The sequence below is a fragment of the Miniopterus schreibersii genome (assembly GCF_964146895.1).
Source record: "Miniopterus schreibersii genome assembly, chromosome: 11".
Taxonomy (NCBI): domain Eukaryota; kingdom Metazoa; phylum Chordata; class Mammalia; order Chiroptera; family Miniopteridae; genus Miniopterus; species Miniopterus schreibersii.
In genome coordinates this window covers 45,840,063-45,865,192 of record NC_138111.1, presented here as the reverse complement: position 1 = coordinate 45,865,192, position 25,130 = coordinate 45,840,063, and the positions used below count along the sequence as shown (strand labels likewise).

The 25,130-nt window shown below is 36.6% G+C and overlaps 1 protein-coding gene across 2 annotated transcripts in view; it reads right to left on the bottom strand.

Annotated features, from left to right (window-relative positions):
* Nucleotides 1-25,130, bottom strand: part of KDM4C (lysine demethylase 4C) — a 306,318-nt gene that overhangs the window by 222,038 nt on the left and 59,150 nt on the right. The window contains exons 5-8 of one of the 2 annotated variants that reach the window (XM_081151625.1): nucleotides 21,132-21,325; nucleotides 12,230-12,279; nucleotides 3,814-3,917; nucleotides 1,360-1,455 (exon numbers count right to left, since the gene is read on the bottom strand). In XM_081151625.1, coding sequence (XP_081007751.1) covers nucleotides 1,360-1,455; nucleotides 3,814-3,917; nucleotides 12,230-12,279; nucleotides 21,132-21,325 — 444 coding nt within the window. The remainder of the gene's footprint in view (nucleotides 1-1,359; nucleotides 1,456-3,813; nucleotides 3,918-12,229; nucleotides 12,280-21,131; nucleotides 21,326-25,130) is intronic. The other variant, XM_081151626.1, reaches the window with a different exon arrangement.

Here is a 25,130-nt window from a genome sequence, read left to right as displayed (position 1 = left end):
GAACATACAATGGAGTAAAGACAGTCTCTTCAATAAATGGTGCTGGGAAAATTGGACAGATACATGCAAAAAAATGAAACTAGACCACCAACTTACACCATATACAGAAGTAAATTCAAAATGGATAAAAGACTTAAATATAAGACATGAAATCATAAAAATCCTAGAGGAAAACATAGGCAGCAAAATCTCAGACATCTCTCGTAGCAATATGTTTGCGGATATATCTCCTAGGGCAAGAGAAATAAAGGAGAAAATAAACAAATGGGACTGCATCAAAATAAAAAGTTTCTGCACAGCAAAAGAAACCATCAACAAAACAAAAAGGGAGCCCACTGTATGGGAGAACATGTTTGACAACAACACATCTAATAAAGGGCTAATATCCAAAATATATAAGGAACTCATACAACTTAACAAAAGGAAGACAAACAATTCAATTAAAAAATGGGCAAAGAATCTAAATAGACACTTCTCCTAAGAGGACATACAGATGGCCAATAGACATATGCAAAATGCTCAATGTCGCTGATCATCAGGGAGATGCAAATTAAAACCACAATAAGATATCACTTCACACCTGTCAGAATGGCTGCCATCAACAAGTCAACAAACTACAAGTGCTGGCGAGGGTGTAGAGAGAAGGGCACCCTAGTACACTGCTGGTGGGAATGCAGACTGATACAACCACCATGGAAAGCAGTATGGAGTTTCCTCAAAAGATTAAAAATTGACCTGCCATTTGACCCAGTTATCCCACTTCCAGGATTATATCCTAAGGAACCCGAAACACCAATCACAAAGAACTTATGCACCCCTATGTTCACAGCAGCACAATTTACAGTAGCTAAGATCTGGAAACAGCCCAAGTGCCCATCAGTAGATGAGTGGATAAAAAAGCTGTGGCATATTTACACCATGGAATACTATGCAGCTGTAAAAAAGAAGGATCTTTTATCCTTTGGCACAGCATGGAGGGAACTAGAAAGTATTATGCTAAGTGAAATAAGCCAGTCAGAAAAAGACAAGTACCACATGATCTCACTTATGTGGAATATAATAAACAAAATGAATTGATGAACAAAGTAGATCCAGAGACACAGAAGCATGGAACAGGCTGAGGGATCTCAGAGGGAAGGCAGGGAAGGGGGTGTGGGTGGGGAGAGATTAATCAAAGAACTTATATGTTTATAAGCATAACCCATGGACACAGACATTGGTATGGGAAAAGCCTAGGGGTGGGAAAGATGTGGGGTGGAGGGGATCAATGGGGACAAAAAGAGGACATCTGTAACATTCTCAACAATAAAGAAACTTAAAAAATAATAATAAAAAAAATAAAAATAAAACATGCAATACCTGCTCTGGCTGGCGTAGCTCAGTGGTTAGAGTGTCAGCCTGTGCACCAAAGGGTCTTGGGTTCGATTCCCAGTCAGGGGCACGTACCTGGGTCGCCTGTCAGGGCAAGTGAGGGAGGCAAACAATCAACATGTCTCTGTCACACTGATGTTTCTCTCTCCTCTCTCTCTCTCTCTCTCTCTCCCTTGCCCCTCTCTTCCACTCTCTCTAAAAATTAATGGAAAAAATATCCTCACTCCTAGGGTGAAGATAAAATAATAAAAAGTAAAATAAAATAAAATTTAAAATCTAGTTTAAAGACAAAAACAAAAACAGGCAATACCTGGCTATTTAGACAGGGGCACTGACTTCTTTTCCCTTAGACTGTCAAATAAAAAATGACAACAGACAACACAATAACCATCCAATGTGAATGAATCACATTGGATTTTTTGTTGGATTTGCAAAAAACACATATTTTTTGGTGTGCCACAGAATTTTAATAATTAGTTTATGTGTGCCATGAAATGAAAAAGATTGAAAATCTCTGATATAGACTATTTCTTTTCATCCTCATAATAGCCCTATTAAGTAGGTACTATTATTATCCCATTTTCCAGATGAAGAAAATAAGGCTCAGAAAAATTATGCAATTTACTCAAGTGACAGAATCAGGAATGAACTTGGAATGTTTAATGCCAAAGCCTGTGCTACTCTATTCCATGTTACATTATCATCATCAGAGAATAAGTTCCTAGAGGAGCACAGAGTCATGCATCATACACCATCCATCAAGGTGAAAGGGGAAGTGTCAGTATTTCATAGGAAAAACTACAATTGTCAATCAGCCCTCTTGTCACTGGTATCTCACCATCTGAGGACCAACAATCATCCTGCCACCTCCCACAGAAGTCAGAAAATGTCCCATCCTCACAAGACCACATAAGGGCCTGGCACATCATCATGGGGGAGCCACAGCCTAGAAAGGGGTGCAGGGCACCTACCTCCTTCCCCCAAAGATTGGAAAGGATGTTCAATACAAGTCCCAAAGACCTTCATCCTGGGAAAATGAACCAATCCCCCAGTCCTGCTACTTCATATAACCCCCTCTCTGAAGACCAGCTCGATCAATCCCTATCACCAGCCCTAAACCCACAGAGGTTCTGCTGTCTGAGGGGATTCTAACCCACTCCTCCTCTATCTTCTAATATTCCAACGTAAATAATATTCCAACGTAAATAAGCCCAACCAAGCTTATGCCTACCACCTAAAAGAAACACTCACCGATGAATGTGTCCGAGACCAAAAGGCCTGGTGACCTGAGGTGTCTGCAAGTAAGACAAAGCCTCAAAGTGACAGTGGCTCCTCTGAGGGGCACAGCCTCTGACATGTACGCCTGCAACAGTGCTGTAACCCGTTCCCAGCCCCTCTCCACACCATGGGCCTTTCCACAGTGCACACTGAGGAGCCATGCTTTATCATGGGTAGAAGTATGTCGGTAAACCAGAGGTGAGAGCAGCCTCATCACACAGACAAGGAGGTGTCGTGATGACTGCCAGTTTGTGAGTGAGCAGGGGTCACCTCAAGGTGAAGAAAGATTGTTGGTCCTTGTAAGAATTCTACTTCAAACAAAGCCAAAATGGGCAGGGGCTGGGGGTGAAGGGGCTTTAAGGGCCTGAGATTAAGAAGAGGTAAAGATTTAGTCACAAATGTCTACGGTAGAAAACAGCAAGGATTATGGGAAGTCAAACAAAAAATGAAGACAAGAGTGGAGCAACTTTTTAATGTTTCTGCAAGTAGCTAAGGACTTAATCCTCCTCCAGCTGAGAGAGAGCTTTTACTTATCTGGTTAAAAGCTTTTTTTATGTCAGCTTCTTCACATAAAAATACTCATGTTCTGTAATAATTCCGACCCAATAACTACCCACAGCCACAGAGAAACAGGGCTCTAGCATGTGCAGCGTCTTACAGAACTTCATCTTTAGAACTACTCCAAAGAAGCAATATCTGATTATTAAATCATCAGGCAATTTTATCCATAATGAAATCTCAATTGCATTATGTCCAAATGTGTTTAGAAGCAACATATTGGTACCATAATCACTGATTCTAACCAACCAAACTGCTAATAATAACTGCTCTGAATTCTTTTTTTTAAATAGACGTAAATTATGTTGCTCATATAAAAGACTTCAATGCAGAAGTTCTACATCTTATTTTGTCAAATATGCCACATCTTATTATCAGTAGTTATAAGTAGACTATAACAGAATGAAATCTCTAGTAAATGTATCCTGAAATAAAGTAGCTTCAAATTACTATTTAGATAAATAATTATGTTATAAAACATGAATCTTAATTTTTCTCACATCCTAAAAATTCTACCTGAAGTCAAAGCTATATTAGCTTATGTTAAATTTTCCTTAAATACAAATACTACACACACGTTAGTATTAAAGAGGAATACTAATATACCTTATCAAAGGGAATGCCATACTTCTTCAACACTGAGGGAGATATCAGTGTCATCTTGTGGCGGAGAAAGGCATCACACCCTTGAGAACTGCTTGGGAAAAAACCTAAATGGAAATAATAAATATAAGTGATAATGTATCAAGATAAAATTTCAGATAGTTTTTTTAAGCTTTGTGTTGATATTCTTACAAAATGACAGCTTTATGCAAATACAGGCCAACTCCAACAAACAAACAAATAAAAAAACACTGGAATTAAAAACAAGAGTCAGGGCTACCCATTCGGGACTCCTCTCACTGCAGTGAGAGCTTTTTTGTCTCTTCTCCAATAAACTTTTGCTTTCACTTAAAAAAAATAAAAATTAAAAACTCAAGTCAGAATTCTTAAAAATTGACAGATACCTACTTATATCATCAAAGGTTGACCTTTTACACAAAAAGACCTACCAAGAGTTGTTTTCATAACATATAAAATTACTAAACCAGAAAATTTTTCAATTTGTAACATATTTGAATTCAATCTGCCTAATATCTGACTAATGAACAAAATATTAAGGGAGGTAAACACAGAAGTAAATGTGTTTTAATAGAGAAATCTCTCATTTTTAGACTCTTAGAAATGATTATTCAAGAAGCTCTTGTCCCAATGCCTGGCATAAAGTACACACATAGCAGTTTCCCACATTTCTTTGTTTCTTTCTGATCAATTTTAAGCAGTTTAAGTGCTACTAATTTCCTCAACAACTTATCAACCAGCACCAAACACTTGGAAATCTGCCTCACCAACATATATGAGAGTAGGGTTCTGAGAAGGCCTTTAAATGAGAAAGCTACATGTGCAGCAACCCTTTTTTTATACAGTATATTACAAATCAAAACACAGTTGTGTTTCTCCATTGCTGATTTCAACCCTGCAGTTCTGTCTGAAGCAGACTCTCATTAACTCAGTTATGCAAGCTAGAAGATGAACATGCTTCATGCCCGCTCTTTACCTTCCTCACTCAGAGGGAAAACTACCACACTGAGAAGAGTGGTCAAGCAAAAAGAGAAAGAGAAGGGAAACATGGAAAAGATGAAAAACACAGAAAACCCAGAGGAAAACAGAACTCACCAGGAAAACATGTACAATGTTTACAAGTAAAGTGGGATGAAGCACAAATTTTATTTAACTCAACCACTGCCAAAATGAAGATAAAATCACTGGAAATGTTATTTACCTAACTCTGTGGCTCACTACATGCAAATAGGTAAAAAATGTAACCAATTTAACAAAAGAATTACCAGTACTCATTAACTAATCATGTACCATTAATCTCAGAATAGTGGGGTTTTTAGGAATATTTTTAAAGTAAACAGCCTTTATTGATGCCACCATCAAGTGTGTGAGGCCACAGGTCATCATAAGGAAACAAATCAAACAGCCAGGAAAAAGCCATTAGGATATAAGGAACTACCCGAAAAAAGCAGTACATTCTGCTTAAGCATCTGCACCTAGATTTTTAAAAAGAAAAATAGGAAAAAATATAACAAAGTACATACTAACAGAAACATCAGAAATACTATCATTTTCTACAATACCAATGGGAATAAAAGGAATGCTTTTGCCCCATATGCTCATTTGATGCAGCCCTATTTATGGTTAATATAATAAGTAAATAAAAAATAAAGCTTTAAGGCAAATAAGCAACCCTTTGAAAAAAATGCAGACTTCAGTGAATGGAGAGAAAGCAGCACACTGACGTAATGGCCATATCTACACAGTACGATGTCCTGAGTCCTACCTCACAGACTAAAGAGAAGTCCCCACCCACAAAACCCATAGAAACAGTTTAATAATACAATTTAAATGGATCTATCAAACTTTTAAAATCTGTAACTTTGTGCAGCACTAAATGAATTACATTTTAAATTAAAATCAATGCAGAGAGAGGAGTCTATTTAATTTTCCTTTGATATGGATTTGTAATCAGGACCTGAACAATGTGGTGACTGGTCATAAGTGAATTTAAATTGGAAAACCACTGAAGGAAGGTAATTTGCAGTATATTAAGAACTTCACATTGGTTCAGAATTTATATTTACAACTACTAGCAGAATTATATTTTATATCACGCTGGAAAACACCTCATAAACAGCACAAATTATATACAAAGCATGTATGTCAAAATTAATTTTACCTCAAAATACCTGCAGGAGTACACAGATCATACCCACCCTCACTCCACAGTCTATGAAAAGTATTTTATTCAACATATACACAATCCAATATAACCACATTATTAGATACAATATAATATTTTTTAAAACTCCAAATTATGCCAGCTAAAAGAAATGTTAGTATCTTTCATAATCAATAACTAAACGTTTGAATCATATGTATAAAAAATAACAAAAAAGCTATGACAGAAAAAGACAATATTTAACTAAAAATTCAACTTAAGACTATCAGAGATTTTAAAAATTCATGAAACAAAGAGAAAACATTGTTAAAAATTTTTGCAAGTTCTTTAAAATATGCCTTTCAGAATCATTTTTCTATTCGAATATTTAATTGTTTGATATTTTTAAGTTTTGAATAATTTATTTAGAAGAGGTCTTCTCAAAAAGTTATTATATTTTAACTACTGTAACATTCCATAAGACTTTCCAATTTACTGGTCACACAATGGGATAGTCACTCACAATCTTGAAGATAAAGAAGTTCCAATGAGAAAGCAGTTCTACACTGACCCCTCAATCATCTAGTGGTGGAAATGGCAGCTAGCACACCACTGCCACACCTCATATGCTCCATGGCCATCAGGTAATAATGCTAGCTGGAGAAGAACACACAGATAAACATGGCCCATCTTTCTATTTTTGTCATGATAAATCACTTGGTTTATTTTTACATAAAAACAAATATACTGAGGAGCCAGATACAAAATCTGCATGTGTGTTGAGGGGTTTTCACTCTACTCTCCTATAGGGATATTTTGGTGGAAGCATTTGAGAAGCAGCCGCCTGTGAGATGCAAACTATGCTATGGGATTTTGTATGAATCTTATGCAATCTTCTCAGCACTTAGCACACAAGATTATTTGAGCACCAACTTTCTTCTCTCCTGCTCCCAGCAAACATACACCTTTCCTTTGGTATTAAATAGCGGAGCTAAGTTTTAGACCGAAGTCCTAATTGTTTGACTTATTTGAAGCCACCTTCATCTTGTCTATGTGGCCAGCAAATCAAAGAGAATAACAATTATTAAGAACTTGGAGTTATGCGAAGCCAAGCATGGCTCAGTGGTTGAGCATCAACCTAGGATTCAGGAGATCGCGGTTCAATTCCCGGTCAGGGCACATGCCCGGGTTGTGGGCTCAATCCCCAGTTGGGGGCATGCAGGAGGCAATCAATCAATGAATCTCTCATCACTGATGTTTCTATCTCTTGCTCTCCCTCTCCCTTCTTCTCTCTGAAATCAATAAAGAAAAAGAAATAGAAATAGAGACAGAGACAGAGATAGAGATAAAAAATTTTTAAAAAAAGAACTGGGAGTTAAAAACTAAACTAATGCCCTAGGAAATGTGGCTCATTGATTGAGCATTGTCCCGTGCAACAGAAGGTTGCTGGTTCAATTCCCAGTCAGGGCACATGCCCCAGTTGTGGGCTACATCCTATGCAGGAGGGGGCATGCAGGAGGCAGCCGATCGATGTGAGAGTGGAACATCAATGTTTCTCTCTTTCTCCCTCTCCCTTTCTCTCTCCCTAAAAAGCAGAAATGTAGAATGTATGTCCACATTACAAGAGATTTTGATTAAGATAATTTCATTTGAATATAATTAAAATTATGCTTTGATAGAATTTTTAAATGGTTTTTGCAATATTCATATGATTATATGAAGCTTAAAAATACAGCAACTATACAAATAGTAAGGGGGAAAAAACACAGAAAAAGGATATGGAAAGACTGTTTCTATGAGAAATGCTTTTAGATAGCATCTACACATGAAAGCTTATTAATGGAATAAACCAATGAGCTACATCATATGTGGGGAGAAACCTGGCCATTTTACCCACATTCCTACATAAGAGGTCAACATTAGGTGTTGCAGCTATAGTTGGCCTCTCCATGCTTCCTAGTGTTTGTGGGGAAATTAATTTTCTCCTCAGGACTGGGCAGAAAATTACCACACTGCAGGCTTCACTTAGTTCCAAGAGTCGCATAATCCATCATCACCTCTACTGGTAGAAATACAGCCCCATGGAGTTCATCAGGACGGTGGCCAGGAGAAATCCATATTAACCATGGTATCAAGAAGGATGGTGGTTCTCCTAAACAATGGCCTTTTTTTTTCTCCTTAACATAGTACACTGTGTAATGGGCAACTTCTTCCCATTTCAAACTGGTTGGCAATTTCCGCCCAATTTAACAGGTATATGGGCCATTACATAAGGTTTTTTACTGCATCTTGAAATCACTTTGCTTCAGTTCCTGCTTTCCTCCCCCTTGACAAGACAGATGGACCACACATACACAGGTCATCCAGGACTTTGGGCTCAAAGAGGTCACAATCAAACTAACCAGGATTTTCCTGGCCCAGCTTCTTCCCTACAGAATCAAAGAACTCTTAAGCTTCCCTCCATGGTAATTCCTCCTTGCTAGCTGGTATTACCTTCCTGAATTCTTCCTCCCCATTCCCTACTGTCACTTCTCAAAACTGTATTTCATCCTACCTTAGAAGTATGCTAGCTTGGTGTATGTTATATATTACTGTCCGATGTATAAAATTCTATTAGAATAGAAACTGGCTGGCTATAAAATATTCAAAAATTCAGCCTTAACCAGCATGGCTAAATGGTTAGTGTCAGCCTGCAGACTGAAGGGTCCCAGGTTTGATTCTGGCCAACGGCACATAACTCGGTTGCAGGCTCAATCCCTGGCCCAGGTCGAGGTACATGCAGGAGGCAACCAATCAGTGTATCTCTCTCACATCAATGTCTCTCCTCTCTCTCCCTTCTACTCTCTCTGTCCCTTCCACTCTCTCTGAAAAGCAATGAAAAAAATATCCTTGGGTGAGGATTAAATACACACACACATATATATATTTAAAAATTTAAACACAGACAGTAATATAAAACCAAATTATGAGGAAATTAAGTTTAGGGACTGTCACACCATTCTTAATGCAACTCAACTGATAGTGAGATGAAAGCAAACACACTCTGACACACTGTACATGTCTGAAGCATGAGCTAGGGATGAAGGCAAAGGATGTATCATTGCACTTCTTCATTTTTTATGGCTTAATGGGACCCTTAAAATTGATAGTTTATAATCAGAGGTATTTTATTTATTAGCCTTTCAAAACCAGAAATTTTAATATAATATTTCAGATTATCAGCTAAATCAAGCTTAAAAAAATAATGTATTTACCAATCTGAGAGCTTGTAAAAGTACATTTTCCTAATTCCATGAGAGCAGGTCAATTTAGAATCTGTTCATAGAATTAAAAATGACTTATTTATTGCAGTTCTTCTAATCTCTTGACAGCATCTCCTTTGGAAAAAACCCTTTTAAGGGATTTGATGATAGCATCCCAGAAATGCACATATATGCCTAATCTTGAATATAATTTCAGAGAATCCAGACTGCCTACATCCTATCACAGTTGCTTGTCCACCTCCTGGAATAGGGTTCACTGCATATCAAGCTAAGAATCTGCTCCATAGGCTTAAACTCAAGAGTATCAGTAATTTAAATACATATATACCCCAAAAATAACTTTAAAAAAACCATGAACTAAATCAATTCTTCATAACAATGATTCTTCTGTTCTTTTTTGCTGAATGTTGCTCATTTAATAAGTCAAAATGAAAACACCTGTTACAAGAAAACCTAAGGACCCAAAAGAATTAATTTATTCACTTCTACCATCCTATCATTTGAAACAAGATTCCTGCTGATCATTCATACCTCTAAAATTAGCTGCACAAAGTCCTAACTCACATATTCTTTCCCCAGTAACCAAAATTTTGACCAAAGTAAGTCATCTTTAATCTCTATTAAACACAGGCATTTTATTCACAGTAAGAAACCCATGGAATGCAGTCCTTCACAAAAGTTTTTAGCCATTCCCAATTGTCTTCTCTCCATATTCTGCTTAACTTAATAGAAGAGCAAAGATATTGTCTTATTTCTAAAATGGATGAGATTTAGACATTCTAAAAACTGAAAATCTTCGAAACTGTCATTCATGATTTAGCATTATACCTCTATTCTCCTTTATACTTTCCATTCAATTGTATCAAACGAAAAATTAGAAAGAATGCAATGGCATTACAGGGGAACATAACAAGTATAAAAATTGCAACAATTCACTGGAGATTTTTTATTACATTTATGTCTACATAATATTGAAAAAAACCTGTATAAATGAGAAAGCAGCTGAAGGGCAAAATCAAACTCCTGGCTTTATTAGATGCAGGCCTAATGTCTTTCAGATAAAATATTTGTAGGTGCCACAGTCAATCAAGATTTCAACAGGAACCGAAGATGAAAGCATTCATGCGTAAAAGGCAAGTGTGATAATTATGATATGGAGACAAGATAATGGAAAATATCCGAGGCTGCTTTTCACTTTGAGTATCAAGTGCTGCCTTGACCTAGACATCCTACAATGTGCCATCACATTTACTGTGTTACTTTATCATTTTAATTACTTAGCAGAATTCAATTAATTTGGCTGGCATCTGGTCAGCGGATGGGAATCCTTCACTACCTTATCAGGTCTTTTCCCTGTATCATTTCTCAAAATAGTGCTCCAAAACAATTTTGAATAAACATGCAGTTGAATTTAAAGTTCTTGTTCATCCTTCAAGTTTATTAACCTCTTACTGATTAATGAAATGGCACCTATTTTCCTGGAATGTCGTTTTCAGATAGATTATATCAAAGTGATGACAGACAGATTCTAGCTGAAATTTCAGTGTGACTCTATAAAGTTTATATCGGCTCCATTTTAAAAGTTCTCTGGTTGTAGGGCAAATAGAAAATGGTAGGATAATTACTACAGAGAAGAGGATCGTTCAGCATGCAGATTTAGCACAAAGTTCGTAGCCTGCATATTTAAGAGTTATGGTAATCATTTTCTAAACTGTGCTCTAATCTACTATCCAGAACCAAGATTCACCTACCTTAACGTTCATGAAAACAGTCCCCAACAAAGTTCAAGGTTACAATTACATTGCTACTTTACTATAATGTATTGCATTATAAAAACACTAAGGCATTATAGTTATTACTTGCCAAAATTATAATAATACTTCTTATAAATGTGATATATAACTGTTCTTTCCAATACTCTGCTATAATTTGGAGGAAAGTAACTTTTAGATGTTATTAACAATTTCTGTTCAGAACTGTCAAGTCAAAGAATGGAGTTTCTCAGAGTGCCCATAAAGCGGGGACAAAATTCCTTTCCTACTCAAAGGCAAACCTAACATACCAATGAAACTTAAATTAGTACCTGACTAAAACGGCAATACTTCTGAGGATTCAATCCTGAATAAAGGCAGAACATCTTATCCTTAGCTGTTGCTCAATGAAACTTTACTTTCCCCTGGAAATAAGTCACTATCAGTCTACTTCTTTCTTGATAAGGGTGACTAGCAAAACAGAAGATGATTTTGGCAGGAGGTGAATCTGATTCTTCTCCCTTGTATAAGTAGATGAGGGCAAGGTTGCCTGGCATATTTTTAAGACAGAGAAGAAAAAAGGTACTGTCTACAAATATAAGTAGACATAAGTAAAACCATGAACAGATTTCCCAGAAATAACTATGGACAAAGCCAAAAAATAATAATTCAAGTTCAAGTAAAGAATGTTTAATTTTGCCAGTCTAAGAAGACATACATTCTCACGCTCATCCAGTAACCTGAGGACATTCATCTTCATATTTCCATAAGGGCAGTCCCATGCCAAGGGGCCAAACAAGAACTGGGAGTAAGAAGTCACCCTTTGGTGAAATGATTCAGCAACATAAAAAGTATTCATAAAACACCTGTACCCAAAGTGTACTGCAGCATCAGTACACTTTGGAATTTGTCTCAAGAATGTAACTTAAAAGAAGGAAAAATATTATTGACACAATGATGTTAGTACATTATATGGAAGAGAAAAATATTGGAAATAATCAACATAGTTACATGCAACCACTTGATGAAATACTAAGCAGCGAACTAAAACAACCATGAAGATTATGCAACCAGGAAAACTATGCATACATTAACGTGAAAAAGTTTAAAATTATTCAATTAGAGAAGCATTTAAAAGCCAATAACTTGAAAAGAATAAAATTAACACACTGACATTCTACATTGTAAAACTACCTCAAAAACTAAGAACCTATTTAGAGGAGAAACTCAGAAAGCGAGTTTACCTTGAGCTAGTCGTTCAAGTCGTTTCCCATGCTCTGGGGGTATTGCATACCTAAAATTTTAAACAAAAATAAAGATTTTAGGTTTATAACTGTTCAGCTTCTTCCTAAGACATCTATTCCTAAATAATGTCAGATAAAAGAATTCGACACCAAACTCCACTTAGGTGAACTGAGTAGAGATCAGAAAACCAATCACAAAGTCATATCCCTTGGACACTGGACAGAAGAAAAACAAACACATAAATCACTTATTTCAATGCCCAGCTCACCATCCCAACCACATTTTAAAGATTAGGGCACAAAGGTCCAACAGCAGGAAAATCCTTAGCCAAGGAGGAAGCTAGCCACAGCACGGAGACTAGAACCTCTCTCCCAATACTGACAGGATCCCAGAAATCCAAGCCTATTTTTGATTGCATGTTTTAGTTTTGTGGTTGGTTAGTTCCTTTGTTTTTAAAAAAATCTGGGTTGTTGGGTTTTTTTAACATTTTAAAATGTTTTTATTGACAAGCAGGATAGAACACTAAATTATTATGGCAACATTTATACTTTTACCCAATATTTCTATTGTATTTTTCAAATAGATTTTAAATTTTAACAATAAAAAAAATTAAAAATAAATAATCACCAGCAATAAAAAAACAACAACTGTTATTTACTTCATGATTATGTGACTTAAAATCTTTATTATAGAAAACGTAATTTTTCACCTCTGAAGAACAGAAATACTCATTTCTAGTTCCTTGAACTTATTTACTGTAAACTTAATAATAAATTTTAAAACAATAACTTTGCCATATACTACACAAATACTAAATCTTATAGGTAGTCTAATGAGGAAAATTAAGAATATTAAAAATAAAGTTAAATGATCATCTTGTATTTTAAGTAAAAATATGTTATTCTTAAGACCTATGTTTGCTATGTTTACTAGCCCAACTTACTTTTAAGTTCAAGTTACTTTTCACTAAAATAACTTTTCTAATTTTACTTAACACCACACTTGGTTGCATTTAATGCCACTAATAACATATGCAAAACTTAATTGGATCCGATGTAACTAGGCAATTTTCTGAAAGAAAATCCAACATATATCCTGTTCCTTAAGGCACTGTTAATGAAATTATTCCAACTGAATTGGGAAGATAAAATTTTAGCATAACTAAATGACAGTCACCCAATGTATATTTATGATCACTTCACACTAGTTTTTAATCCCTGGTTTATATCACCATATATACAAGAAAATATATATATATGCCCCAGATAAGAGGGTCACCTCCCACATAACATACATACATACACACATACACTGCCAGCCTCAACTTCCTGATCAATTCAAATGTCTATTTCAATCAAAACTTTCTCCCAAGATTTAAGCATCTCCCAGAACTTCACAATTTTTTCAGCATGGTCTTCCCATTTTGCCTTGCCCTCTCTTCATTCCTCCTGGATCATCATGCTCAGGACTATAATGCATAGACAGTCCACAGGCTATGAAGGACAAAGCGTGCTCAAGGTAAATGGGCAGGCTTGGGGTGCTTAATTTCCACTTAAATGGCATGGGGTCAGGAAGATCTAATTTCTCAAAATTTAGTTCATATGACTGTCACATTCCACACTGAAAAATATCATCTAATTATTTAATAAAAATTAAAAATGAGTAATAAATAAAAGTCAACCAGCAGCCAGGCCGGGCATGGCTCAGCAGTTGAGTGTCAACCTAGGATCCAGGAGATCGAGGTTCGATTCCGGGTCAGGGCATATGCCTGGGTTGCGGGCTCGATCTCCAGTCGGGGGCCTGGAGGAGGCAGCTGAACAATGACTCTCTTATCATTGGTGTTTCTATCTCTCTCTCTCCCTCCCTCTCCCTTCCTCTCTCTGAAATCAATAAAGATATATTTAAATATATATACATATTTATTTTTAAAAAGTCAACGACAAAAGGTTCCAACTTCATAAGAATATGTTAATATTTTTCATCTAAACAATTTTAAAAATCAATACACAGTGGTACCTCAGTTTCCTAATGTAATCCATTCAGGAACACCATTCAAGTTCTGAAACGTTCGAAAACCAAGGGATCAACAGCTGACAGCTAGGCCTCAGGATCTTGCACGCAGCGAAAGCCGTGCGGCGTGTTCGACCTCCAAGGCATGTTCAAAAACCCAAACATTTACTTCCGGGTGTACAGTGCTCGTAAACCGAAATGTTCCTCAACGGAGACATTCGAAAACCAAGGTACCACTGTAAGCCACTATCATTACTGAAACAGAATGCTCTGAATAAAGGGTTAAAAGCCCTTTAAAAAGCCTAAATCACTTGTATGCTTTCAAAAAGTTTTGAATCTTGCTGCTGATAAGATCCAAGGTTTTGTTCATTTCTGTTTGACATACAACTACTTCGTGGAAACACTAACCAATTCTCTTTTTTAATTATAGCATCAAAATACTGCCTGCCTGCCACTTTCATATATACTCAAATCAAAAAATATTTTTGCAAAACAAATACCAAATAATATGTATCTTCTACAAAGTGTTAGTACCTAAAGAACAAGATTAAACAGTCTGAAAAGAAAGACGAGCTAGGCAAAAAACTTGTAAACTACATCTGCCACAGCAGTTTGCAAGGCTAATAGCACTAACGCTTGTTTTTTGCGAACTACATGACAAATTTGCATTAACCTGATTTTTCCCTAACAGTTATGGATTTGATTCAGCAGTTTATTTTCATTTAAAGGGGTTTCTCTGATTCTTGTACGTGGTGGTGGTGGCTTTAAGTGAAAGAGTAGCAGCAACAAGGCAATCTGAGGCATCTTGAAGGAATTTACAAGTCCTTGATATGCTTATCAAAGGCCTCAAAAGTACTTAATTAATGTAAGTTTACACAGTTTCTGTATAAGAACCCAGTTACCCATCAGTTAGTAAAAACACATTACATCTCAGCACTTCAGGGGAAAGAGATTTACTATCAAAATTGCCAACACTAAACCTCATGATGCTTCCTTTAGGGAATTCTGCTGAGCAAGGGTCTCTGGGACCCACTGGATTGCAGGCATGTGAATATGGTTGTGCTCATCTCCAAATCAGGCTCTGCTCTAAGTAAAATTCGATTAATAAAAATTTTTCCTACCAGTTATCAATGTACTCTCTTCTTTCTACAAATGGGAATAGTTCCAATTTTTTAAAACTTTTTAAACAATATTTTCTAAAATATATATAGGTATGCCTACAAATAATCAGATAACTTATGCAGTTAATTTTATTTAATACTTTGATTTAAAAGTATTAATTAAAGGCCTTGGCCAGGTAACTCAGTTGGTTAGAATGTCATCCTGATACGCCAAGGTTGTGGGTTCAATCCCCAGTCAGGGCACATAGAAGAAACAACCAATGAATGCATAAATAAGTGGAACAACAAATCAGTGTTTCTCTCTCATGTGCACTCTCTCTCTTCGTCTCTCTAAAATTAATTTTTAAAAAGTATCAATTAAAGTCTTTTAGAGAGCAAATTTCTCTAGGGAGGGTAATTAAAACCAGAAACAAATCACTATTACTTTGAAGAGTATGTTTTTCTATACAAACCATCAAAAAGATACAGCTTTTACTATTACTCAATTAGTCTAACATTTGCAATGAGAATATATTAATGAAGCTAAACTTACCAAATATGTAAGTTAAAAGTAGGAGTTAGTAGCATGGGTTACTAATTCAATGTATCATTAAATATTATAAAACTGTCCAATCCCTAAGTAATGTCCTACTGTGTTTAAAGAAAAAAACTCAATAAGGAATTCCTTTAGTAAGACTTTTCAGTTAAGAAAAATTTATTGAGCCCAGCTGAGCATGGCTTAGCAGTTGAGCATCGACCTAGGATCCAGGAGATCAAGGTTCGATTCCCGATCAGGGCACATGCCCAGGTTGCGGGCTCGATCCCCAGTTGAGGGCGTGCAGGAGGCAGCCAATCAATGATGACTCTCTCATCACTGATGTTACTATCTCTTCTTCTCCCTTCCTCTCTCTGAAATCAATAAAGATATATATATTTTTTAAATTTATTGAGTACCTACTATGCGCCAGGCACTGGAGACATGCTAGTGAACAAGACTATTAGGGTCTCCCCACTCCGGAGGCTCACATTTTGATGGAAAAGATGCTTAGGTCAATCTGATGCTATATAAGTTGTGGGGGTTTTTAGGTAAGACTTGAATTCTAAAATGCAACAATAATCAAATATTTATAAGTAAACAGCTTCTCCTCTATCCCAGGAAGGGTAAGAAAAAAGAACATGAAAGGGTAGGGGTGAGATGAGAGGGAGTGAATGGAGAGCAGTAAAGATGAAGAGAGAGGCTGAGACAGATACCCAGTGGGAGCATCTGATCTCCTGGATTGAACCATGCTTCTAGCTTATTCCAACTACTTATAACGCAAGCAACCTTCTTGCTTAAGTTGGTGTTCTGATATTTAGAATCAAGAATTCTTATTAATATAAGATCTATGAGGTCTTATAGATGACATCATAGATGACCTATATGACATGCAATATACATATATTTGTTAAATGAATGTAGGAAATATGTTAGCATCTATTGAGCACGTGCAACATATCAGGAGCTGTGGTATATGCTATGTATACAGTATTTTATTTAATCCACACAACTACCTTACAAGGTGGGCACCAGAACCATGTGAGTGTTTAACAAGAGGAAACTGGGGTTATATAATAATTGCTCAAGGTCTCATGCTTACTAAAAAGTAATGCCAGAACTCCAAACACAACACTCTGGTGCAAAAGCTGGTGCTCTCAAATACTACAAAACACTAATCAATGATCCAATGAAAAAGCATCAAACAAAGTTTATATCTATTCTGAATCATCTGACATCACTTATTGCTATGTGGTATTTTCAGTTTGTTGAACAAAATTTAACCAAATCCACAATGCTGCTGTCCATTCTTAATTTTTCTAAAAGCATTCAGAAAAACCTTTCTTGATTTTAGACCATTTCACAGCTTAAGACATGTCCTCTTAAATCTCACCTTTCTCATTCTCTGCACAGTAAATCTAAAAGTCTCTTATTCACTGTCTTTGGACATGGACTCAGAAAGAAGGATTCAAGACATCATCTAATTCTGCATCTCCCAGCAGCTGACCACTATCATAAGCACATGATGCTTGGAAGGGAGAATTATATTTTATTCTTGAAACTTCTATTATATGCCAAGTTTAGACTTTAAGTAATTACTATGACCAAAAAAATGATTTCTTTTCATAAGGTTATTAAAATAATAGTAATTAAGAATATTTGGATAGTACTTTACAGTTTACAAAGCACTTTCACACAGAGTATATCCCTGGACTCTCCTAGCAATCCTGTAAGCAGACAGTGAATAAATCATGCCTCCATTTGGCAGTTAAAGAAACTTATGATGAAAGCACAGTGTTTTGCCCTAAGTCATTCAGCTGGTAAGTGACAGATTGGGATTTTAAAACAGGTCTTCTTGCTCCAAAGTCAATATTAATTCCAAGAAAATAAATACCACCGACTGCCAAAGCAGTTTTCTATCTGCTTATTTTAAGCATTCTTTTCCCCTTAAACCTTATGCCAGAAATGTTTAAATAAATCATCAGCCCCTCTAAAGTCTCTTCAGTTCCCAAAACTCTGTATTCATGAACACTTACTTGGCAAAATCTGTCACACACAGTGCCCAGAAAAGTATGTCTCGGGGCTCCCACCTGGAGCTGTGCATATCTGCAACTACTCAGAAATCTCAGGAAGCTTGGTGTTCTTAAGTTACATCTTAGACTAGAATCTTTATAAAATGTTATATATATTTCCTTCTCTGCCCTTCAACAGATTAATCCAAAACAATTTAACCTTCTTCTGATTTAAAACAAGAATTATTTACAGAACATCAGTCCTGTAGCCAGGCTGATGATTCAAAGGCAACCTGATGATTCAAAGGCAAACAGATACTGACCCCCAACTTCAAGGCAGGTCCAGGAAAAAGAAGGGGGTTGTCACCACTTGAAAGGTACAAAAACATGTCTACAGTAGGGGCAGCACATGGTCTAGAAAGCATTCAGGCAAAAATCTAAGGGATACAGGGGCAGAGGAGAGCAGTGTAGACAAGGAAGTAGGCAGGGGATCCTAGGCAGCAGTCTTTGCAATAATCACACCAAAAGTTTGGGGCCTCAGGGTAGACCTAAAGAAGAGGAAGAAGCAGAGGTTCATCGCCAGCCTGTAAGGCCAGAGAGAGGGAGGAAGACAGAGCCAGGACAGATACGTCAAGCTCAGGAGAGGGCAACCCTGGAGAAGAGTAAAGGTAACTGTCTCGGATGCAACTCAACCAGCAAAGGAAAGCAGAAAAGGAAACACAACCTCCATCATCACCTTGTCATCCTCTCTTGTAGAAGTAAAAATATTCCTATGGTTGGAGGTCATAAAGATTAACCATGTCATTCTGTGGGTGAGGAAACTTTAGTCCACAGAAGTACAGTTATTTGTCCAAAGCCGCACATTAGCAGCAGAATAAGGGCTAACGCCCTGATTGCTTGTCCCTCAATCTAAGCTCTGCCACACACGCTTCCTGCCTCCCAATATTTACACGAGTTTGTATTGCTTCTACCCACTTTCAAAGCTCATTTCAAATATATTATGATGATTACTGAAATGAATTTTAATGATGATAGAGTTTACCTCAAAATTATTTAAGCTGAGCTAATATAATCTCTCATAAATTTACTGAGAAATATTCTTAGGGTCATTTATACCACTTGTTTCCTACAGTAGTTATCTTAGAAAATGGAATGTAGATTAGCTGTCATGCTCACTGTTGTGTTTTATTACTTTACATTATAAATAATGGTCAAGGTGAAATATAATAGTGTTATTATAAATCTAACCTTAATGCATATAATGGAGTCTATATACTTAGTCACTAATAGAGTAATTAAATACTGAAAATATTCATGCTGGGAGAAAGAAATACTTTGGAAACTGGCTTAATTATTCTCACAAATAGTAGTGCTCCTTCCCAAAAATACAAGATTCTAGAATCATTCTTTTTCCTGACCAGAATATTCTCCCCTAAGTGATCTTTAGGAGACAACATAATCCTGTTCCCAAAACAAGGGGAAAGAATCATCTTTCTCCATAAGAAAGAAGAGGCCTCATCTAAACTCCTCTAATACTAAAAATTCTAATTAATGTCCTAGGCATTCTCATTAATTAATATCTAAAAAACCTCCAGAAAATTCTTGCCACTGACTTTTCAGGTTTCAAAGGGAAATATAGTATATAGTTGCCTATATACTACTAGATTTCACTAACATGTTGAATTTATCCACTTCATTTAATTTTATCCACACTGAAAGTGGGTGTCAGAAAAAGCATAGAGATCATCGTGCAGCTGAGAAACTGCCCAGGAGTCTATGCACTACTTCATAATATTTCTCAAAGTCTCTGATAGGTAAGTTCCAAAAGTACTCAAGAATGACATTCCAATAGACTTTCAGGGTATAGCTGAAGAAATATGACAGAGACCCACAGGGCCTAGAGTGTGCACTCACAATGGACCCTCAGTAAACACTGTGGAAGGAACAATCCCACCACACTGTCTGTCACAAAGCCTATGTCCCAGATCAAGTATTTAAAATGTTTAAGTTCGATTTATTCCACTAAGAGAGCAGAATGCTAAGAATTTATCAAATTAAATGGACTGACAAGTTAAAGAGCTTCCCACTAAGTTTTTTTAGATGAAAAAACTCCATAGCAAACTAAGAACTGCCTGGATTTCTCTTGTATGTCCTAAAAACTTTACCCTTCCACCTAAAACTTTCCTTCCAATTAGATGTCATTTTCAACCATTAGGAAGTTCTGCTATATTTGAATTTTTTGGAGAAAGCTTACAATTTCTCACTTCACCAAATGATAAAACCTCAAAGGCAAGACTGGACTAGAACCTATACACTGTATCTCAGCTCCTACTTAGCAGAACTTGAAAGAGGTCATTCTCTTTAAATTGTAGCCAAGAAAGCCTCTGGGCTGGCACAAGCACCTGAAGAGCTTCCTAAATGTTCATCAGAAACATCCTGTTTCCTGGGTTGTCCAGTTGATGCTTCATATGCTTCTGCCTGTGTTACCCTGCATGTACATATATTAGAGAAAATAGACTGATGATATAGAAACAGACTCCCCTAAGACTAAAACCCATGAAAACAAGTTTAAAACATGAAACTGGCTGACCACAAAGGATACCATGTGATTGGCAGACTAATAATTACAAATATGTAGTGAATTTACTGTACAATGCATTTTATAGAGCAGTAAATTTTAAAACCGTTGCTCAGAAAGATGAGGACAGAGACTCATAAACAGTGGAAACTGCAAATTAAGAACACATATCAACATTAACTTGCTCTGTGACCCATGCATATCATCCAAAGAGTGATAACAGACCCTCCTGATTCATCTCTCCTCTCCCTCTAGCCAACACATACTATATGGAACTTGTCGTTTATTTAGAGGAGGCGGGAACGGAAGATTATTAAGGTTATTTGATACTTCACATCCAGAAAGTCAACTTTCCCATATACCTTCCAACAAATGCTCAGATAAGTAAAGATGCCTAACAAATTCTTCAAGACTAAAATATCTATCAACCCATCACCCACATAATGGTCTGTAGGCAACTTTAGATAGACAAGTCACCACTAGCTTTATGATTTTGAGCAAAACCCTGGGCATAGTAGAAGACAATTCATTATTACAGTCAAAAACTTTCTTACAGCTCATACAAATCTGATTCCACCAAAGGAAAAACATCCTCTTCAATACCTTTATCTGCTTTACCCAAACTTCAAAACTCCAAAGTAAATGAATACTAAACATATAACTTGCCAAGACTTGGGCTCTCCAAAGTGGAGATAATTAATGCTGTAGAGGTCCATATCCTCGGTGTGCCACGCGAATGTGGTTTTCCACATGCCAAAATAGAGATAAGGGGTATTGACACCCTCAATAGAAATACCGCACTCTTCCTCAACCACATCCAAGACTGTATTAAGGCGAGCTATGTTCCATTCATCCACACCCTGGAACCAGGAGAGAGAGAAAAAAAATCAAACATTAATATACTGGTAAAGATAACATTTACAAATCAAACCATCATCTGCCGAATTACTACACTGTATATTTTAATTCACTTAGAAATGAAAAATAAAGCAGTTATTATTCAAGAAACACACATATATATCCATTATTAATTCTCCAAGGTTATGAGCATAATGTGGTTCAATACAAATACTAGTATAAAATTATACCAAATGACTCCCTGATTCCCAATATAAATGTAAGTTAAGACCCCACTTGCTGTTAGCAAAACAATTATTGCTCCAAAGCATATGATCTGGAGTGTGCTTTCTATCTTTGGCACACCTTTTAGTTTTGAGGTTTTTGTTTTTATTTTTCAGTTTCTTTGTTTATTTGTATATTAGCTTAGACGACATATTCAACATCAGATAACATTTCAAGATACCACTAGCAAATACATCTTCTTTCATCCCTCTCTCATCCCCATCCAATTCAATTTCAGCAGGGGATACATCATTTCCTAAATATTGAATTCTACTGGAAAAACTCTTAGCACTATCCTAAGCCACAGTACATTGTGCTTTTATTGCTTTTTCAACTAAATATTAAACTCTATGTTGATGGGAAATTTTAAACACAGAATAACTGTTTAAAATGCTTATCCAAACTTTGGTGAAATTGCTGAAATAATAGAGTTTTCTAACAATAACCCAACATGGCTGGTGAAGATAGAAAGAAAAGGTTAGAGTCACTGGTATAAGAGTTAAGGTTAAAGGAAAAGATTCTGATTTTATTAAATCTTACCAATCAATTATTAATTCACAAATGCTTTAAAAAATATTAAAAACTATGTATTTTCCCATAAGCCTTTCTCATAATCAGATATAAATATCAGAGATTGTAACATTCCAATGCAATCATGAAGAAACTGTAATACCTTTAAAACCATTTCACCCTGGCCAGTGTGTCCCAGTGGTTAAAGCGTCAGCCTGAAGGGTCACAGGTTTAATTCACAGTCGAGGGCATGTACCTAGGCTGCAGGTTCAATCCCTGGCCCTGCTTGGGACATCTGCAGGAGGCAACCAATTGATGTCTCTCTCACATCAGTGTGCGTGTGTCTCTCTCTCTCCCCACTACTTCCCACTCTCTAAAAATCAATGGAAAAAATATCTCCAGTGAGGATTAACAAAAAAAACAACAAAAAAAAACACACAGAAAAACCACTTCAGCCCAGCCAGCGTGGCTCAGCAGTTGAGCATCGACCTATAATCAGGAGATTCCCAATCAGGGAACATGCCCAGGTTGCAGGCTCAATCCCCAGCAGAGGGTGTGCAGGAGGCAGCCGATCAATGACTCTCATCATTGATGTTTCTCTCTCTTTCCCTCTCCCTTCCTCTCTCTGAAATTAATAAAAATATATTTTAAAAAAACACATTTCAATCTGTTCAAGGTGCTATTAAAGAGGGACATTAAATTGATGTATGTACACCAATAAGGCCCTCTCCAATAACTGCCAATGGCCTCACAGTCACATCTAATATTTCCCTTATACACTAAAAACTTTTGTGCAGGGTTGTTCTGTTTTTGTTTTGGTCTGTAGATAATTCTCTAATCAGTGTAGTAATCTTACCTCCTCAAGCTTTTTGGTTATAAAAATTGTTGATGGAGCAGTTAATGAAACTCTGCCTCAGGTAACCTAATTGAAAATGCCAGTGGAAATAATTTAATCACCAAATTCTCCCAAGTAGCCACTCTATCTGAAACCCCACAGTAGGAAGTTTATTTGGAAATTGGTCAAAGTAAGTATTCTTTTAGAGAATATCCTAAGTTCTAACTTATGAGACTTCATAAAGTTCAAATTATGTAAAATATTTTATCTCTATTTATAGTGATGCAATCTCTTAACCCTAGTCCAATCAGACTTCAGTCCAATCATTCTAATAATAAAGTCCTATTTAAAAGTCATTACTGAGGCAATGAATCTGAAGTAATAAATGAAAGCCATATTATAGGAATCATTTTTAAACTGAATGAACTTGCAAATTTTGGAACAAAGTATTCCTCTGAAACTCCTACATTTAGAGAAGTCTTACTTTATTACTGACTGATATTATTTTTAAAAAATAACTAAGGCTGACTCTTTTGACATCCCCAGACCTGTGGGTCTAAGGGGATGATGGTAGAAAAGTAAGAGTACTGGCATAAGACCCAGATTATAACCCAGGCTCTGCCACTGACCAGGGTGAAAATCACTGAGCTTCCAATCTTTCTTCATGAAAACATGAGGGCTAGCACCCTCCCAGATATTTATGGAATACTAAACATGATAAAGGACACAAAACATTTAGAAAATAATACTTATTATTTCTTAGAATAAATGGAATAAATATCTCCACTATTCTCTAGTAAATCTTACTGGAAAGTCTCCTCCAAAATATCAAACATGTGATAAGAAATAATAAAGTCCTATGACATTTATTACTGAACTTCTCCCCATTAATAGGCAAATAACATGTTTTTTGCAAGGCTAAGTGATCGGCAGGGCCAAATGATGGGCAAGGCCAAGGTTGACGTGAGGCTGAAACTTAATTTCTTTTGCTAAAATTAAATATCATATCATTTCAATTACAGAGATGATTAAAATATTAAGACTAACTGGTATAAAGACGCTGAAGACAAATCTTCAAAATTTCTTCTCCAATTTCTGGTCTCTATTACTACCTGAACTAGCTGACTGCCTCCAAGGACAGGCTCTACTCAAACACTGATGAGCACCAGGTCTCCTTCACAAATTCAGACAGAGTATCACCTAGATGAAGTATCACACCATACTCTACCTCATTACACTACAAACATATACACCACACCTACTCATAAAAATCTTGTAAAATAGATGACATTATACCCAAATGAACAAATGGGGAAACCTAATACTCCTCGATAGTAGTAGATGGCAAAGATAAACCTACATCTATCTGACTCCTGTAAGTGCTAGGCTTCCAGTTCTGATCATTTTACAGCATATCATCCTCCTCTCTCAGTAACATTTGTCAACAAAGATCCAATGAGCTGAAATTTAGGACAGGCAAACACATAAAGCTGCCACATTCTCCCCACCCAGGGGTACAACCATTCTACACAAACACTGGCAAAGCTTACAGTAGAAGGGGCTTCACTTGGGGGTTGGTGATAGAACTGATTTAGTGTAAAAGTCTCCAGAAAGACTTCAGCCACAAACAAGCCCCACAATGACAAGTCAAAACTTGCCAAATGGTTCAAAGCTTAAAGCTATCGAATCTCAGCAGAAAGTCCACACACCAGCCCAAGTTCATAGACAAATGCCTCTCCCAGATTCTTCCCCTCAAATAAAGCTCTTCTGCACAATGTTCAGCAGGTCCAGGTTGGTATTTGTCACTCACCTGACCTCTACTAGGCAGATGTTTCCTCCTGGTTCTCCACTCCCTTCACCTCAATTACCCAATCAACATTCTAGGCCTGTCCTGCTCTGTGTCTATTTACACTGTGTCTGTCTGGTTTTCTGAAATAATTCACCATTGGACCGTGATTTGTAAACATACGTATAACTGAAAATTTTAGCAAGGATCTTTCCTTTATCTTCCACCTATCAGAAATCAGATGGCAGTTTAAAAGAACTCTTTAGTATTCAATGGCATAACCAGAGTCAACAGCTGTTTAAGGAAGTGGGTGCCCCAAACTGGCATCAGAACATGAATGATGCATCCATAACCCTACATAGAGACTATACCAACTTTGAGGTCACAGCCCTTATGCTCTGGGCCACATCCA